Raw genomic sequence first — 19153 nt, 5'->3', positions numbered from 1 at the left:
TACCAATACCAACTAGATTTTAAAATTTTAATATAAAATGAGTAACAGTAGGTGGACATTAGGTAAGGCTGCACCTTTTGCAGCGATCTCGTATAGAAAACTATTCCGCGCGTATATAAAACAGGTCCACGGCTTTGTTTACTTTGCTGACTGGGTCGACTTTGCTAGCGAGAGACAGAGAGAGGCGTTGAAAGGCTGCTCCAACGGAACTTATTGTTTCAGAGGAAAACACGAACACAGCGTACAGTCGAGTCTTAATAGCTTACTTACAACTGGGCTCGTCAGGCACTCTTTTTGGCTGCAGTGGTTATTATTATATTTACATGCTTCCAGCTCCCGTTTCTTTACAGGTAACTCCCCTTTCATGTTCACGTCTTAATGAGACACCTGAGCCTGCCTCTGAGACACGATCATCACGAATTTTAATGAAGTTGATGGTTTTCCCACTTACATCCATCACCTTGTGGAACTCTGGTGACAGTGTTTACAACACAAATTACTGGTTTCGCCATCATCAGTTGAAAGTGAAATGCAGTTAGAAACAGAAAGATACAGTTCGCTCTAGGGATAAATTACAGTTTTAGCAGGAACACACAGAGAAACTCGCTAACTTCACTTAATAAACACAAAGAATGAAAAGATTATAACCCAAAGACGGCCCAAGACATGTGATAATGAATCAGATTCCCTTTTCTTGGTTATTAAATAGTAAATATATATTATATGTTAGCTAGGACGTTTTTCCGTTACTTAAATGAGCTATTCAGGTGTTCAGTGGTAGCCTTAACAGTGTTATCTTCTAGTTACTTCCTGTTTTACTCTGAAGTTTAATTTTCTTTCATTTTGTTTCATGTTTTACATCAATTCAGTTTTAGTCATATAGCACAAAATTACAAACGACAAAACTTAAAGCACTTGTCGATAGTTATTTTACAAGTGCCTCATTACTCTCCTCTTTCTCATCATCACTGATCAGTTTCCTGTGTAGAGACTATAGGTGTGACTTCAGTGGAAACAGTTTTACATACTTTTTTGTAAGCCAAAGGAGCACTTCACTTTGCATGTATACAGAGGAAAATTGTGTTTCTACAATAAATAAAAGCATGCTAATTATTGGCGCTAAATGTATGCTGTGAGTCACATGATGATCATTAACCAATGCACGCTGGTTATGAGTCAGGAACGAGCTCGCAAAGAACACGGTCATTAGCTGCTAGCTAACTGGGTAAGGGTGTCATGAGTCTGTAGCTCTGTCCACCATTTTAGAGACATATTTCGTTTTAAAGTAAGTTAGGAGGGCTTATATTTCACTAAAAACTATCTAATATGCATATCCACATAATTATGGATTATTATAATTATGATATTAAAACACACACTGTATTTTAAAGAAAATACAATAAAAACAGATTATATTAGATTGATATTTCAAATATAACAAAATGTTGATGTACAGCAACAAAATTATTCTGATGACATGTGATGACCCAGGGTCCATGAGCATTTTTGGACTTGTTTATATGTTGCTGGGGTGCATTGTGGTCATGCGAATGAGCTGAAATAACTTAATGAACCTAAACAAACAATAAACATCCAAATAAACTAAAACTCAAAACACTGGGTCGCATGACCCAGGACCAACTCCTGCAAACAGCCTTAGTGGGGTTATTTTGGTCTGCACCCAAACATCTGCACAAAGGAGAAAACTGGACCAGGGTTTGATTTAACTGTACTAAACAGTGCAGGTTAGGAAAACATCATTGTTTTACTAGCTGTTTGAACAGATTTAACAACCAAAACAATTTGTTTAGGGTTCAGAAAAGATCTCATCTTGGGTTAAAACTTTCTCTGCTAAATGCATCTTCTGACATACTAACTCAGGGGTCTGCAACCTTTAACACCCAAAGAGCCACTTGGACCCGGTTTCCACGCAAAAGAAAACACTGGGAGCCGCAAATACTTTTTGACATCTAAAATGAAGATAACACTGTATATACTGTTTTTTACCTTTATGCTTTGTGTGAACAACTAAGGTGTGCTGCTTATGAAATCCATGAAGTGCTACAGAGAAAATTACATTTTATTTATGTAATTAACATATTTTGAACTCTTAAAGAAATATAACAAAAGCAAAGACACCCAGCTGAACTAAAATGATCCATGTAGCAAACAAAAACTGTTGTGAGCCGCCTCCCTTATATCTCCTTTGGGCTGTTGGAGCCTTGACCTGACTTTTAAAAAATAATTGGGAAAAAAGCTCTATGCTGCTGAAAATAAATGAAAAATAGATATTTGCAAAATTCTGCCTATGTATTTTACCTGGTTAATGTGTGTGGCGGGGTGTGGCCTGCAGCGCCGCTGCAGGAGAGGCGGACGCACCTGAGCGGCACCCGCAATCACGCCTCGCCACCTTAACGTCTGTGCTGTCTATGCTGTTGTGTTGGTGTGTGTCGGGCTGTGAGCTGAAAAGCTACAGCCGGCTGTATGCGTACAGCAACCGTGTGTGAAAAGTGCTCAATAAAGAGATGCTGAAAAGCGTGTTCATGGAAACATCGTCGGGTCTGCCGTGATGTGTTTACAATGGGACTTCTGCTCCTGAACCTCTGCGCACAGCGTCTGCAAATCAGGGCTGTACAAAGTCACTGTCATCTTTATGCAGGACTGAAAGCTGTCGTCTGTGAGGCGTGAGCGGTGTTTGTTTTTAACATAGTTCACGGTGGAGAACAGCTGCTGACATAATGTGGATCCGAAGATCCATAATTGGCCTACCTGGGGTTGAAAGTGTTGATAAAGGCACGGCGTTTTGGCGGGTATGCCGGCTTCTGCGAGTGTGACGCTTATTTTGAGCGATCAAAAAATAATAGAATGTAATTTTATATTTCAATATCACAATACTCTTCCAATTTAGAACTACAAGTTAAAAAAGAACATAAACATAAATAAAATACACTTCAGCTAAATACTTAAAAAACAAATTTATTTTCCCAAACCAGGCGGAGCCGTACTATAAGGACTACAGAGCCGCAGGTTGCCGACCCCTGTACTAGTCGATATATTGGGCTGCAGGGGCATGAAAAGCAGATGAGAGAACACACACTAAACACACAAACAGAGACGAGGAAACTGCACACAGGAGGAAGACACAGATGAACCTAATAACCATGACGAGAGGGAGGATGCAAACTGAATACACTGACATCAGACATAGACCTTCCAGTTTTGGGCCGGCCCATCTCATAATATTCGTGCTTGTGTGATTTGAAGGCTTTACCTTTTTCATGAAGTGGTATAAAAGTGTATATAAAATATCTATGAATCTTATTACTTCTGTTCCTTCCATGTTTTCCCAGATGGGGTGTAAGTAGGTTTCCTTTATGTCCTTATTAGCTAGGACGCCCTCATGCAAATGAATGACTGTAATAGAAACTGATTTGACTTGTTTTGAATTAACTTCTGCATACATGCATCCATAGCCTCCTTGGAAGTAACTTGCATATTCATTTTGCATGAAGATGAAGATGAGAAGTCATTTCACAACAGTCGGACCAAAGGAGAAAGCAGGGAACATACAAGAATGGAAAAAGCTCTGTTCATCATAGCGGCATCAGGCAAGTCTGAATTTCCCTTTCATTGTTTTTCTTCACAGAAATGAAAAAGATGATGCATTAGCGCGTTATATTTACTACTGACACAATTTTTCTGCCAAAATAAAAAATTACGCAGAAATGTACCAGTGAGGCTAAATTCATTTATTTACTGTGTTTGCAGGCCTGTGTGCCGTCGCCTCAGATGTTAAACATTACTACCAGTTTGTTTATGAGCTGAAGAACTGGACTGAAGCACTGAGTTACTGCAGAGACAAATACACAGACCTGGCTACTGTAGAAGACTTTAAGGATGTGCAGATGCTGAACAGCACAGTAGATTTAAGCAAAATGACCACCATGGAATACGGCAATGTAAATTATTTTTTTGGCTTTTTTTGTGACAGTAGGAGTTTAAGTATTTGTACATTATTTAATTTTATGGTACTGAACTATATTTAAACTTTATACTTGCTTGAAAGATCACTTTTCTCACGGTTGCCAAGTGCTTGATCACATGGGGTCATCTGATTGTTGCAGGATCTGACTTTACAGTATAATAAAGCACATTGAGGCAACAGTTGTTGTGATTTGCCTTTATGTAAATAAAACTGAATTATATTGAACCATTTTGAACTGAACTGAAATAGGTTAGCGTTAGGATCTTGTGAACTTCCAAGTATTTGAATATAATTTTTGTCAAGTGGAAAATCTCTTTGACAGAAAAATTGCGATACAAAAATCTACAAATTAATTGAGATTTTCTTAATTTGTATTAATCTTTATAAATAGAAATGAAAAAAATTAAAGAACTAAATCACAAAATTTCACAAAATAGGAAATGTTTTATAATATATATATCAGTACTTATAATCTGACAGCCTAACTCATATATCTTATGTCTAATGAAACAAATCCATTGGTGCTTTCAGCGAGCCTGGATCGGGCTGTATGATGACGTGAACAGCTGGAGGTGGCCAATGTCAGAAAACAGTGAGGCTGAGTTCAGAAACTGGTCACCTGGACAACCAGATAACCGATGGATTAACGAATATTGCGTACGGATGCTTGATGGACTATGGTTTGATTCACCTTGTGTGAATGTGTACAGATTCGTCTGCTCTGATAACAGAGGTGAGGATTTTCAACAAAGCAGGTCATGTTCTAAATTTTTGTTGCTGAACTTTGATTGATGTTTCAACAATTTTAGACTTTTTTTAGACTTTTAGACTTAAAAATGCATTTATGGTTGTACACAGCACTTGAGTGTGGTCTGTTTTCAGGGTCGACTAGGACATTTGTCTACATTAACAATCCAATGTCATGGGCGAACGCCCAGAGCTACTGCAGAGTTCATTACACAGACCTGGCCAGTGTGATGAACATGACAGAGAACCAGAAGATAGATAACCTGGTACCTACAGGGCTAATAGTGTGGATTGGCCTTTTCAGAGAGTCCTGGAAGTGGACAGATGGAAGTAAACCCTCATATATATATTGGAAAACAAATGAACCCAATAACAAGATTGGAGCAGAGTCTTGTGTGGCAGCAAACTTTGAAGACAATGCAAAATGGGAGGACTGGAATTGTGACTCAAAGAAGGAATTTGTTTGCAATGTTGGTAAGCATTTACTGGCTGAAACATTAGGCTGCTATTGGTCACAATTTACAAACTACATCCTAATGTAAATAGAGCAGGTTATAGGTATAAGGTTCTTGCTGTACATCCACTGTTGTGGTGGCAGCTGCTCAATATGTGAAAGTAACTGTATATGAGAAAACAGTCCAGTACAGTGACCTCCTAACTGCTGGTTTCACATTTTGTCACCCAGAAACCTCAAGTGGTCACACAGTTTATTCTGCCAGATGCTTAGATAGATCCACACTCAGTGTTGTGATGGAAGCTGCATCTACCGTTGTGTTCAGCGATGTTGGCCTCTGTTTTGTTTTAAGGGGTTTTTTTCAAAAATGACCTTTAACAAGAAAGTCTCATTTCTGCTGTTTAATAGCAAAGAAATGTAAACATTTTTGAAATTATGTCAAATTGCAAAACATTGTGTCTCTAACAAAACCTCTCTAACTGCTCATGTTTTTCTGTAATTTATCCTCAGTTACTTTGACACAAAGGCATCTGCTGTGATGCCTCTGATGAAGTCTCACAGTGTCAGCTTTGTTTTTATACATAGATATAAAAATATGGATATGTACTGATAAATGATCAGAATTATAATATTTCTGACTGAATCAAAATTGAATCGGAATCGGATCAATTATAGAAATCAGTGACGACACCCAGCCCTATTTACTGTGTAGTTATTTTTCTAAAGAGACACGATGTGTTCCACCTTATATTGTTGTTTATACTACACATCAGCAGAGGTTTGAAATGAACACTGTAATATTACTGTGAATATTAGTATGACAGGATGGGTCATAACAAATGGGCCATTTCTGTTTTCTGGTTGTCGCTTATATATAAAATTAAAACAGCAAACAACGAACCAGGAAGGTTAATCTGAGATTTTGGCACTCATAAGTGTTTTATTGCAAGTAAATTACGTATTTAAAAGCAGAGTATGAAAATGCAAGTGAAAGCTATAGAGCTGATGAAGGATGTAACAATTTGTTCTTATTTTAAAAGCACCTGTTTACAAGGAAGTAGTGAGAGTGAATCTGATAAACTCTGCTCTGGATCTGACCCAACCTGATGTGATGGAAGCCATGCTGAACCAGGTACGTCATGTTTATTTATTAATACATATGAGAGAGAGAGATTATACATGCACACATACGTCTACATATGTATGTGTGCATGTATTTAAAAATTGAAGCTCTCACTGAATTGCAGCTTTATTCAATTCAATTCAATTCATTTTTATTTATATAACGCCAAATCACAACAAAAGTCGCCTCAAGGCGCTTTATATTGTACAGTAGATCGCACAATAATAAATACAGAGAAAAACCCAACAATCATATGACCCCCTATGAGCAAGCACTTTGGCGACAGTGGGAAGGAAAAACTCCCTTTTAACAGGAAGAAACCTCCAGCAGAACCAGGCTCAGGGAGGGGCGGGGCCATCTGCTGCGACCGGTTGGGGTGAGAGAAGGAAAACAGGATAAAGACATGCTGTGGAAGAGAGACAGAGATTAATAACAGATATGATTCGATGCAGAGAGGTCTATTAACACATAGTGAGTGAGAAAGGTGACTGGAAAGGAAAAACTCAATGCATCATGGGAATCCCCGGCAGCCTACGTCTATTGCAGCATAACTAAGGGAGGATTCAGGGTCACCTGGTCCAGCCCTAACTATATGCTTTAGCAAAGAGGAAAATTTGAAGCCTAATCTTGAAAGTAGAGATAGTGTCTGTCTCCTGAATCCAAACTGGAAGTTGGTTCCACAGAAGAGGGGCCTGAAAACTGAAGGCTCTGCCTCCCATTCTACTTTTAAATACTCTAGGAACAACAAGTAAGCCTGCAGTGCGAGAGCGAAGTGCTCTAATAGGGTGATATGGTACTACAAGGTCATTAAGATAAGATGGGGCCTGATTATTTAAGACCTTGTATGTGAGGAGCAGGATTTTGAATTCAATCCTGGATTTAACAGGAAGCCAATGAAGGGAAACCAAAACAGGAGAAATCTGCTCTCTCTTTCTAGTCCCTGTCAGGACTCTTGCTGCAGCATTTTGGATCAGCTGAAGGCTTTTCAGCGAGTTTTTAGGACATCCTGATAATAAAGAATTACAGTAGTCCAGCCTGGAAGTAATAAATGCATGAACTAGTTTTTCAGCGTCACTCTGAGACAGGATATTTCTAATTTTAGAGATGTTGCGCAAATGGAAGAAAGCAGTCTTACATATTTGTTTAATATGTGCATTGAAGGACATGTCCTGGTCAAAAATGACTCCAAGGTTCCTCACAGCATTACTGGAGGCCAAGGTAATGCCATCCAGAGTAAGAATCTGCTTAGATACCATATTTCTAAGATTTTCAGGGCCGAGTACAATAACCTCAGTTTGATCTGAATTAAGAAGCAGAAAGTTAGCGGCCATCCAGGTCTTTATGTCTTTAAGACATTCCTGCAGTTTAACTAATTGGTGTGTGTTACCTGGCTTCATGGATAGATAGAGCTGCGTGTCATCTGCATAGCAGTGAAAATTTATCCTGGCTCCTGGCTTTATCACAACACTGAATGTGGATCTATTTAACAATCTGGCTGAATTCAGTTGCACGACTGTGTGAGCAACCTAAGACTCTCACTACTTCTAGGTCTGTCCTCGTGATGTGTCACTAAAACTGCCAGTCTATTGTATCTGCTTCAAAACAATATATAAACAATAATTTTTCTCAAATCAAACTTAAAGCAGTGTATTACTTCTAGTTGATCACTAAACAAGTGCTTTATTACAGCATATAAATACATTTTTCTTCAATATACAAAACACTGAATATTAAAGATGACTTCATCATTTATTAAAGTTTTCTACACAAAATGTTTTGTCATGATTGTTTGCACACATACCTCAGGATGTTAAAGTTGCAGCTCCATTTTTGGGGGATCATGTCTAAGGAAGGACCGTGGTTCCATCCCTGGCTCCTTCAGCCCATGTACCTTAGGCTGAGTCAGGTTTTGAGTTCTCAGTTAGACTAGAAAAGCATTATGTAAGAGCCATGAGTCTCAGTCTGTTTCATCCTGGCAGATGAAGCTGTGGTGAGTAATCCTTTGAGTACTGTGAAAATCAACAGCCCACAGTGTTCAAGCCAGATGCCTCAGGTTAGGACCATGATCTCTGGTTTGTAGCTTGTTGTAGTCCCAGTTATGAAAATCAGGTTAGTTTTATTCAATGAGTGCTTGCTCTGTGCACAAGTTTAAGATCCACTGAAGTCACAGATATAAAAGTACACGTGGTCAGTACGACGCTTTCACAGAGCGATCTAAAAATAGTAACCAGAGTCTGAAAAGTACAAGGTGTTCAAATAGTCCTCCTTTAAGAGTAGCTGCGCCACATTTACATCTGGGATTGGTTTGGTTTTTGTTGTTTGTTTGTTTTAATGACACATTATAATAACTTTTTTATATATTTCATTTCCAATATTTGGACCAATCTCACATGCTTTTGTAGTTTTATTAGACATTATTATTAGTCATCAACTCTCTTGTGAAATCTTACTGCAAATTTAAATATCTTCTCCTAAAAAATAGTTTCTGAAGAATTTAGTGTATATTATTGTCTGAGTAATATTTAGGAAAGTATTTTTGTGTGTCTCAGATCCAACAGACGCTGAAGGAGCAGGGAGTAAAGGGAGACGTCAAACTGAGCTGGAGGAAGCAGTCAGATGGATCGGTCTTCTACAAGGACGAGGAAACGAAGAAGAGCATCGTCTGAAAATAGTTCAAGAAATGTTGTTTTCTCCTTCGACCTTTCAAGTGCTATTGTGCCATATTATCATATTATTCTACACTTTGTGTGAATATCTTCATCCAAATAAAACACAAATCTAATTTTGATGTCTTTACATAGTTTTATTCTTACCTGTTAACATTTAAAACACGGGACGTTTGCTGGGTATTTGGTGACAGTACACTGTAATTTTAATACATGCGGTTTTTCGCTGTTGCACTTTAAAGACAGCTGAGTATTTGGTGCAGTAGAAACAGAATTAGAAGCTGATTGAGGCTGTAAAGATGGCGCATTCTTCACAAAAGCAGTTCAGCCCCACGCACGGGGTGATCCGCGCTAACTTGCTAACAGAGATTTGCCACGTTAGTGCGGTTATGGCGTTAGCGTAATTTTTTGATTTTGTGTTTGGTGTATTTATTACTGTTATTATTATTATTTGTGGGCTGTTTTGAGATGGTTTGTGTTTTGGGGTTTTGGATACTGGGTTTCTGGGTTGGTGCTCCCTCTGTTGGTCCCTGGTGTTAGTGTTCCCCTGTCTCGTCAGGTTAATCAGGTCCAGCTGTGTCTCCCACCTGTGTGTTATTTCCCAGTGTCCCTCTGTGTATTTTTAGTGTGTGTCTGCCTCTGTTCCTCGTCACGTCGTCTGTGTTCATCCCCTGTGTTTCTTTGCATTACTCTGTGAATCCTCTGCATGCTCTCCCTGCTGTCCTCCCTTCGTGTTCAGGTTTGCTATTCTATGGTTTAGTTTCTCCCAGTTTAGTTTATCCTTAGTTCTGTTTTGCCATCCCCACTTTGTGTTCTGTATTCTTAATAAACCACACTCACATCTTAGTAAGTGCTGCATTTGAGTTCTCCTTTCCACACATCACACGGCTGCTGCCCTAGTCGTGACAGTTTGTGTGTTGATGTTAATAGAAGAACAGTTAAATCAATGTCAAATGTATTTGCCGAATACTGAAGACGGTGACAGCAGGCTGTAGCAACACCTGGGGTCTTGCCTAGTGTGATAGACCCCAGCCTCTATGGATCTTGTACTCAGAGCTTGTTCTTGTGCTGCCATGATTAGTGCCTCTGTGCTGTCTTTCAGTCCAGCTTTGTCCAGCACCTGGTAGGATTTCTGGATATCAGCCACCTCCTCTATCTGCCGGTGGTACATACCGTGCAGGGGCCTGTCCTTCCATGATGGTTCCTCTCCTTCCTCCTCATTCTTGGGTTTCTGCTTCCTGAGGTATTCACCGAGCACGCTGTCAGTTGGTGCCTTCTTCGTGATGTAGTCGCTGATGTTCGTTGTCTCATCCTGGACTGTGGTGCTGACACTCACCAGTCCCCGGCCCCCTTCCTTCCGCTTAGCGTACAGCCTCAGGGTGCTGGACTTGGGGTGAAACCCTCCATGCATGGTAAGGAGCTTTCTTGTCTTTATGTCAGTGGCTTCTATCTCCTCCTTTTGCCAAGCTTATTATCCCAGCCGGGTACCTGATCATGGGCAGGGCGTAGGTGTTGATGGCCCGGATCTTGTTCTTACCGTTCAGCTGACTCCTCAGGACTTGCCTGACCCTCTGCAGGTACTTGGTGGTTGCAGCTTTTCTAGCGGCCTCTTCATGGTTCCCATTCGCCTGCGGGATCCCCAGGTACTTGTAACTGTCCTCTATGTCTGCAATGTTGCCTTCTGGTAGTTCGATCCCCTCAGTTCTGACTACCTTCCCTCTCTTTGTTATCATCCGACTACACTTCTCCAGTCCGAATGACATCCCGATGTCATTGCTGTATAGCCTGGTAGTGTGGATCAGTGAATCGATGTCTCGTTCACTCTTGGCATACAGCTTGATGTCATCCATGTACAGGAGGTGGCTGACAACTGTTCCATTTCGTAGTCGGTATCCGTAGCCAGTCTTGTCAATGATCTCACTGAGGGGGTTCAGGCCTATGCAGAACAGCAGTGGGGACAGAGCATCTCCTTGGTAGATCCCACACTTGATGGTGACTTGTGCTATGGGCTTGGAGTTGGCCTCTAGTGTTCCTTCCACATACCCATTGAGTTCCTGATGAAGGCTCTTAGGGTCCTGTTGATTTTGTACAATTCTAGGCATTCCAGTATCCAGCTGTGGGGCATTGAGTCATAGGCCTTCTTGTAATCAATCCAGGCAGTGCACAGGTTGATCAGCCTGGTCTTGCAGTCTCGGCTGATTGTTCGGTCTACCAGTAAGCTGGTGTTTGGGGCCTCTGGTATTCTTGCCCATCCCTTTCTGTGCCCCACTCATGTATTGAGCCATGTGCCTGTTCATCTTAGCCACTATGATGCCTGACAGGAGCTTCCACGTGGTGCTGAGGCGGGTTATTGGTCGGTAGTTGGAGGGGACCGGTCCCTTCTGGGGGTCCTTGAGGATCAGGACCGTCCGACCTTCGCTTAGCCATTCCGGGTGTCTCTTGTCAACTAGCAGCTGGTTCATTTGTGCTGCCAGACGCTCGTGGAGTGCAGTCAGCTTCTTCAGCCAGTAGGCGTGAACCATGTCAGGGCCTGGTGCTGTGCAATTCTTCATATTGGAGACTCTTTCTTGGATGTCTGCCACTGTGATGGTTACTGGACCCTGTTCAGGGAGGTCGCTGTGGTCTGCCCACAGCTGGTTTATTCTCCTGGGGGGATCGAGAGAGATGTTAGCTATGGAGCCTAAAAAAAGTCATTTTAAAACTTGTTGTTGCAGTACGGCTGGATTGGGTTATACAATCAGACTTGGAGATGGTTGATGTCAGGCACAGACGTCTACAAAAACAATGAAGCTGAGTTCAAAAATTGGGCACCTGGTGAACCAAACAACCAGAACGATAATGAAGAATGTGGACAGATGGCCGGTAACGGAGAATGGAATGATGTACCTTGTTATCTAAAATTTGTGGCAGTCTGCTCCAGTGTCAGAGGTGAGGATTTAAACAGTTTAAAGACCACAACACAAACCAGTTTCAGCTCTTCATCTATGAGTTATGCCTGTTGCTGCATAATTTTATCTCTTTTCATACAGCTCATATTGATAACTAAAGATCAGAGAGTTGAAATGTAAGCAATAAAACATGACTTATGGATTTCAGAAATTAAGTGCAGCCTGTCTAGGACTGAGGACTGACACAAGTGGATGGAATGTAAAATATTATGATAGCTCCATTTACTGTACAGATCAGAGCCAGGTGTGGTGATGTTTGTTTAAGAGCTGAGCTCACATATGCATCACATATGCTTGTGATTAGTTTCTAAGGCTATTTCACCACAGTGGCACCACATCTGTCTACCTCACGTATTCTCTGTAAGAGTCCTAACCTCAAAATTTATCATGATTCACCATCATATCAACTCGGTGAACCAACACATCAAGTTCACCACAGAGGACATGAAAAGTGGCAGGCAAGCCTTCTTAGACTGTGAGATCTCCATCAGTAATGGGGGACATTTAAAAGTTGATGTGCATCATAAACCAATGCATACAGATCAGCATTTAAGGTTTGCTAAAACTTTGCCTTCGCTCAGTTCTCAGCCTGCTCAATACCTTTTGTTCTTCAGTAATAATAAGTATTTTATTGAAAATTAAAATAACAGAACTTAACAGTGTTTCAGGTTTTCAGGACATCACTACATAATTAAAAGGCCTCAGCATATCCGTTATCAGCAGTTTCTTTAGTGAACTGATGTCTATTGGAGCCATATACCACTTAAAATCCTTTAATTTTCTCAAAAATCGTGCACCTTATAATCCAGTGTGCCTTATATATGAATTCTGGTTGTGTTTACTGACCTCAAACTGATTTTATGTGGTATATAAAAATCAAAAATCAGTCAAAAAATCTTTTAGTACAACTTTGGTAAGCTATGAAGCCGCACCGCTTGATGGATTGTATGAGAATTACGCTCTTGACTACTGGGTCCAAAACTTCAGGTCCCAAAGTCAAACGAACACTGTGGCATCACTGAGAGTTAAAAACTGTCTAAATTCTTTCATCTTTAATAAAATGATCAGCGTTGCTGCTTTACCAGGTGTCACAATTAAGTTTAACATCCAGGCATCCATGAAAACAGAATTTATTACATTTAACAGAGTTAGAAGTTAGCAGGAAGTTAGCAGAATTTAGCTTGCTAGTTTTGCTAGTTACCTAAACATGATATAGCATGTTCTGACTGCGAGATTTCTGAAACAAATTAAAACGTACAGCTCTGCTATCACTTCCAACATAAATGAAGACAGAAAATTAAACAGCAGTGACGTTTGTAGGGTTACTGAAGTTGGACTAGCTCATCATTACTACTATAATGATGTGCTTCAGTGGGATGCAAAAGTTTGGGCAACCTTGTTAATAGTCATTATTTTCCTGTATAAATCGTTGGTTGTTACAATACAAAAATGTCAGGAGACACACACAGTGATATTTGAGCAGTGAAATGAAGTTTATTGGATTTACAGAAAGTGTGCAATAATTGTTTAAACAAAATCAGGCAGGTGCATAAATTTGGGCACTGTTGTCATTTTATTGATTCCCAAACCTTTAGAACTAATTATTGGAACTCAAATTGTCTTGGTAAGCTCAGTGACCCCTCACCTACATACACAGGTGAATCCAATAATGAGAAAGAGTATTTAAGGGGGTCAAGTGTAAGTTTCCCTCCTCTTTTAATTTTCTCTGAAGAGTAGCAACATGGGGGTCTCAAAACAACTCTCAAATGACCTGAAGACAAAGATAGTTCACCATCATGGTTTAGGGCAGGGGTCTGCAACCTTTTACACCCAAAGAGCCACTTGGACCCGGTTTCCACACAAAAGAAAACACTGGGAGCCGCAAATACTTTTTGACATCTAAAATTAAGATAACACTGTATATATTGTTTTTTTATCTTTATGCTTTGTGTGAACAACTAAGGTGTGTTGCTTATGAAATCCATGAAGTGCTACAGAGAAAATTAAATTATATTTATGTAATCAACACATTTTGAACTCTTAAAGAAATATAACAAAAGGAAAGACACCAACCTGAACTAAAATGATCCATGTAGCAAACAAAAACTGTTGTGAGCCGCCTCCCTTATATCGCCTTTGGGCTGTTGGAGCCTTGACCTGACTCTTAAAAAATAATTGGAAAAAAGCACTATGCTGCTGAAAAATGAAAAATAGATATTTGCAAAATTCTGCCTAAATATGTATTTTACCTGGTTAATGCGTGCGGCGGGGCGTGGTTTGCAGCGCCGCTGCAGGGGAGGCGGACGCACCTGAGCGACACCCGCAATCACGCCTCGCTGCCTTTACGTCTGCGCTATCTGTGCTGTTGTTGTGTTGGTGGTGTATGTCGGGCTCAATAAAGAGATGCCCAAAAGCACGCTCATGGAAACATCGTCGGGTCTGCCGTGATTTGTTTACAATGGGATTTCTGCTCCTGAACCTCTGCGCACAGAGTCCGCAAATCGGGGCTATACGAAGTCAGTTTACGCAGGACTGTAAGCTGTCATCTGTCAGGCGTGAACGGTGTTTGTCTTTAACATAGTTCACGGTGGAGCTGCTGACATAATGTGGATCCGAAGATCCATAATTGGCCTACCTGGGGTTGAAAGTCTCGATAAATGCACGGCGTTTCGGCGGGTACACCGGCTTCCGCGAGTGTGACTCTTATTTTGAGCGATGAAAAAATAATAGAATATAATTTTATTTTTATATTTCAATATCACAATAATCTTCCAATTTAGAACTACAAGTTAAAAAGAACTAACATAAATAAAATACACTTCAGCTAAATACTTCTATTTGCCCAAACCAGGCGGAGCCGCAGTATAAGGACTAAAGAGCCGCATGCGGCTCCGGAGCCGCAGGTTGCCGACCCCTGGTTTAGGGGAAGGATACAGAAAGCTGTCTCAGAGATTTAAGCTGTCTGTTTCCACAGTTAGAAACATATTGAGAAAATGGAAGACCACAGGCTCAGTTCAAGTTAAGGCTCAAAGTAGCAGACCAAGAAAAATCTCAGATAGACAGAAGCGACGAATGATGAGAACAGTCAGAGTCAACCCACAGACCAGCACCAAAGACCTACAACATCATCTTGCAGCAGATGGAGTCACTGTGCATCGTTCAACCATTCGGCGCACTTTACACAAGGAGATGCTGTATGTGAGAGTGATGCAGAGGAAGCCTTTGCTCCGCCCACAGCACAAACAGAGCCGCTTGAGGTTTGCTAAAGCACATTTGGACAAGCCAGCTTCATTCTGGAATAAGGTGCTGTGGACTGATGAAACTAAAACTGAGGTATTTGGGCATAACAAGGGGCGTTATGCATGGAGGAAAAGAACACAGCATTCCAAGAAAAACACCTGCTACCTACAGTAACATATGGTGGTGGTCCCATCATGCTGTGGGGCTGTGTGGCCAGTGCAGGGACTGGGAATCTTGTCAAAGTTGAGGGACACATGGATTCCACTCAGTATCAGCAGATTCTGGAGACCAATGTCCAGGAATCAGTGACAAAGCTGAAGCTGCGCCGGGGCTGGATCTTTCAACAAGACAACGACCCGAAACACTGCTCAAAATCCACTAAGGCATTCATGCAGAGGAACAAGTACAACGTTCTGGAACGGCCATCTCAGTCCCAGACCTGAATATTATTGAAAATCTGTGGTGTGAGTTAAAGAGAGCTGTCCATGCTCAGAAGCCATCAAACCTGACTGAACTAGAGATGTTTTGTAAAGAGGAATGGTCCAAAATACCTTCAACCACAATCCAGACTCTCATTGGAAGCTACAGGAAGCGTTTAGAGGCTGTAATTTCTGCAAAAGGCGGATCTACTAAATATTGATTTCATTTCTTTTTTTGTGGTGCCCAAATTTATGCACCTGCCTGATTTTGTTTAAACAATGATTGCACACTTTCTGTAAATCCAATAAACTTCATTTCACTTCTCAAATATCACTGTGTGTGTCTCCTATATGATATATTTAACTGACATTTTTTATTGTAACAACCAACGATTTATACAGGAAAATAATGACTATTAACAAGGTTGCCCAAACTTTTGCATCCCACTGTATGTGATCGCTATCTACACAGCAATGTTAGAATAGCATAAACACAGTGAAGCTGGAGGATGAACGCTAACTTTTTTCCACTGGATAAAAGTTAACGTGAGGGTTCCTGATGGTTAGGGACAAATGCAATCACATGGCAGGATGCTGTAAACGGACCAAACTTCAGTCAGGAGAACAACTGAGATAATCCATCCACAATACGAGGTTAGTCATTAATATACTGCAACCAATGATTTGGTCGAATTTTACAGTGTTTATTTCTTTTAAATTATTTATTTAAAGTAAGTTAAATGCCACCGTTATTACTGTCCCCCAGCCAGGGCTGTCCAAATTCAGAGGTTGCATCCACTTGAGGACCCGGCCTTCATGGTCTAAGTTGGCCGGGTCCTCTGAAAGCCGGGTAGGCTGGAAGTGAACGACTGTGACGGTCTAGCCTTCAGAATTACGTCATGAGCTTTCTCGGTTTTCTGTTTGACGTTTATTCAGCTGTGTGAAAACCCCGGAGGAATCCTCCCGAGGGATTAATAACGTTTTATTTAATCTAATCTAATCTAATAACTTTAATCTCAGCCAAACCGATTTACTCAGGAACAAATAAAACACTGAAAAAAGTCAAACAATGACATTTTTAGGTTATCTAAGTGACTTATATATCATGTTTAACCTGATTAGCAAAAGACCGCGGGGGTTTGAAAACGATGTGCCGCGAGTTTGCCGTTCTCGCCAGCTCAGATATTTGAAGTTTACACAGCTACATTCTCGCCTGAAAATATGCTTAAAGTTTATTTTGCGATCCAGAAAGAGTAATAAGAGTAATATTAAAACTATGTAGCTGCCGCCATTGTTGGAAACTGCAATTGTCTGGGCCATGCTATGAATTCTGGGACATGGTTTGAAATTCGGGATTCTCCCGGAAAAATCAGGAGGGTTGGCATGTATGACTGCAACAACATGGGAATAGAGCAGCTGCGAGAGAATTCAACATTAATGAATCAATGATACGGAAGTGGAGGAAGCAAGAAGAATGAGCTGAGTAAAGTTTGACTTATCTCACTGATTCGTTTCGCTTATGGTCCGAAAAATAGGGTATACTATATTGCAAAGTACTGGTTCGTTAACGGGATGCTGACCTCTTATAATACAATCATTATGAAGCTGAGTTAAACTTACATCCAAAGACAGTAGCCAACTGCAACCACAAGATGGCAGTAATTTCAAGGATAGCCTGATTGGCATGTGAGAGTCTTTATGGGACGCCCCTGTTTAAATGGGTATTTGGCACCTTAGTGTTGGCCTTATTGTACAGCTCCGAATGTGTTTAACTTAACAACTATATTTACACCATTACTTCTACATTTTGTTGAAGCCTTTAGGGCAGCATGGTCTTTTTTGTCTCCACAGGTTTAGCGAACATTGACAGGTGATGTGATGGTTTTTTCTGACAATAAGAGACATTTCTCAACATTTTAGAAGAGGGAGCACAAACAGCCAGAAAACAACAAAAATATATTTAAACATAAAAAATGTTGGCTGGGCCGCTCTAGAAGATCCAGACTTATACTGAACGCGCTCCAGTTCTGTGTTGGCTGTTTGCTTTTGTTCACTGTTGTACTGAATGACGAACCTTCACCCCAGTTTTTCTCCTTCGTCCTAACCTCACCTCTCATCGTCCCACTATTTCTGTGGTAGAAACACTTAATATGATTTATTTAGACTGTAATGCTTTTTGTTTTGTTTTTTTACATATTAATGTATTGCAAAAGTATTTTATGATATTATATGGCACTTCACTTTGACAAAAGGTCTGGATTGGCCTTTTCAGAGGCTGGATGTGGACTGATGGAAGTAACTCCTCATTTACATACTGGAATGTGAACCAGTCTAGCAGCAGAGATGGGCAGTAACGCGTTACTTGTACTCATGACAGTGACGTAAGCGAGTGCGACGTTGGTGACAACAGCTGTGTGCAGATCAACAATGGATAATATATCGAGTGCGGAGAGAGTATGAGCATGCAGCGTTTAAAGCGTGGAAGTACTGACCTTACTTTGAGTTTGATTCCATAAAAAGTGACAAAAACATTAGTGTCCGTTGTGCGTGGGAAGAAAACTTCTTTTTACAGCGAAAAAAACCCCTAAACTTCCAAGCAAGCAGCGAGTGTACTACGACTGTAATGGGAAACTCACAGAGAAACTCGCGGATTCTTCCACTGACCGCTGCGGCACACCTGCACCAGGGTAAACCTCCGCCTACCCCGGTCCTGCTTTACAGGTGAAAATAGAGCAACAGGACCGCTAGTCTTTGATTTTATTTATTTTCTGCTGTGTTTTACTTGCATCTATTTGAAAGAGTGAGTGTAAACCCCAAAAAATATTTTATTTTATATGCTGGAATGTGCAGAAAATAGGTTTAAATGTTAAACAAATTTCTTCCAGTCAGAGAATGTTGCATATAATTAAGTTTTGCTTGATGCATAAAGTTAAAAGATTAAAACTAATAAAACAAGTTTTAAAAAGAGACTTTTCCATTTGATTACATTTTGTATGATGGATTATGCAGAAAAAGTAGAATTGGGCTGAAAGATCTATCGCTTTATCACCTATTCAGGTTGTAAATCGTGTTTTTAAAAAGTAACTAAGTAACTAAGTAATTAATTACTTTTGAAAATAAGTAATCAGTAAAGTAACGGGATTACTTTTGGGGGGAAGTAATCAGTAATTAGTAACTGATTACTTTTTTCAAGTAACTTGACCAACACTGCCTAGCAGTGTAGTGTCGTATAATTGTGCAGCAGTATACTTTGGAGCTGCTGGAAAATGGGAATCCTATACATGTGACTTTCAGAGAGGATGGATTTGTTTGTGGTTCATGCTAAGTTACACTAAGCTTTCTCTGCAACTAACAGCCAACTTCCAAAGGTCTCACATTAATATCTAAACAGCTATCGTCCATGTCACTGATAAATCTGCTTTTTGTTTGTTGAAGAAGAAAAGCTGAAGGAAGTCGTGCCACTTGTTTCAAAACATGAGGTGAAAGTGAGGCTGGAGAAAAGCCCGTCTCTCAGTCTGAAGGACTCTGCAGTGCAGGATGACATGCTGCAGCAGGTAACCATATCTGTAAC

At 40.4% G+C, this 19153-nt stretch overlaps 1 protein-coding gene across 5 annotated transcripts; it reads left to right on the top strand.

Annotated features, from left to right (window-relative positions):
* The first annotated feature begins 2536 nt into the window (after positions 1–2536).
* Positions 2537–9416, top strand: LOC102078667 (macrophage mannose receptor 1-like). Of its 5 annotated transcripts, none has more exons than XM_025901881.1 (7): positions 2537–3286; positions 3474–3608; positions 3769–3959; positions 4517–4718; positions 4868–5206; positions 6227–6318; positions 8859–9416. In XM_025901881.1, the coding sequence occupies exons 2-7, from the start codon at positions 3575–3577 to the stop codon at positions 8973–8975; spliced, it is 975 nt and encodes a 324-aa protein (XP_025757666.1). In that variant the 5' UTR covers positions 2537–3286; positions 3474–3574; the 3' UTR covers positions 8976–9416. The 5 variants fall into 5 exon arrangements, with proteins under 5 accessions (XP_025757666.1, XP_025757665.1, XP_025757668.1 ...); XM_025901880.1 differs by having other exon boundaries at positions 2537–3357; positions 3513–3608; XM_025901883.1 differs by having other exon boundaries at positions 2537–3357.
* The last annotated feature ends 9737 nt before the right edge of the window (positions 9417–19153 follow it).

Source organism: Oreochromis niloticus, linkage group LG20, assembly GCF_001858045.2.
Source record: "Oreochromis niloticus isolate F11D_XX linkage group LG20, O_niloticus_UMD_NMBU, whole genome shotgun sequence".
Lineage (NCBI taxonomy): Eukaryota > Metazoa > Chordata > Actinopteri > Cichliformes > Cichlidae > Oreochromis > Oreochromis niloticus.
Note: the sequence above shows the minus strand (reverse complement) of the source record. Positions and strands in the feature narration are given on the sequence as shown.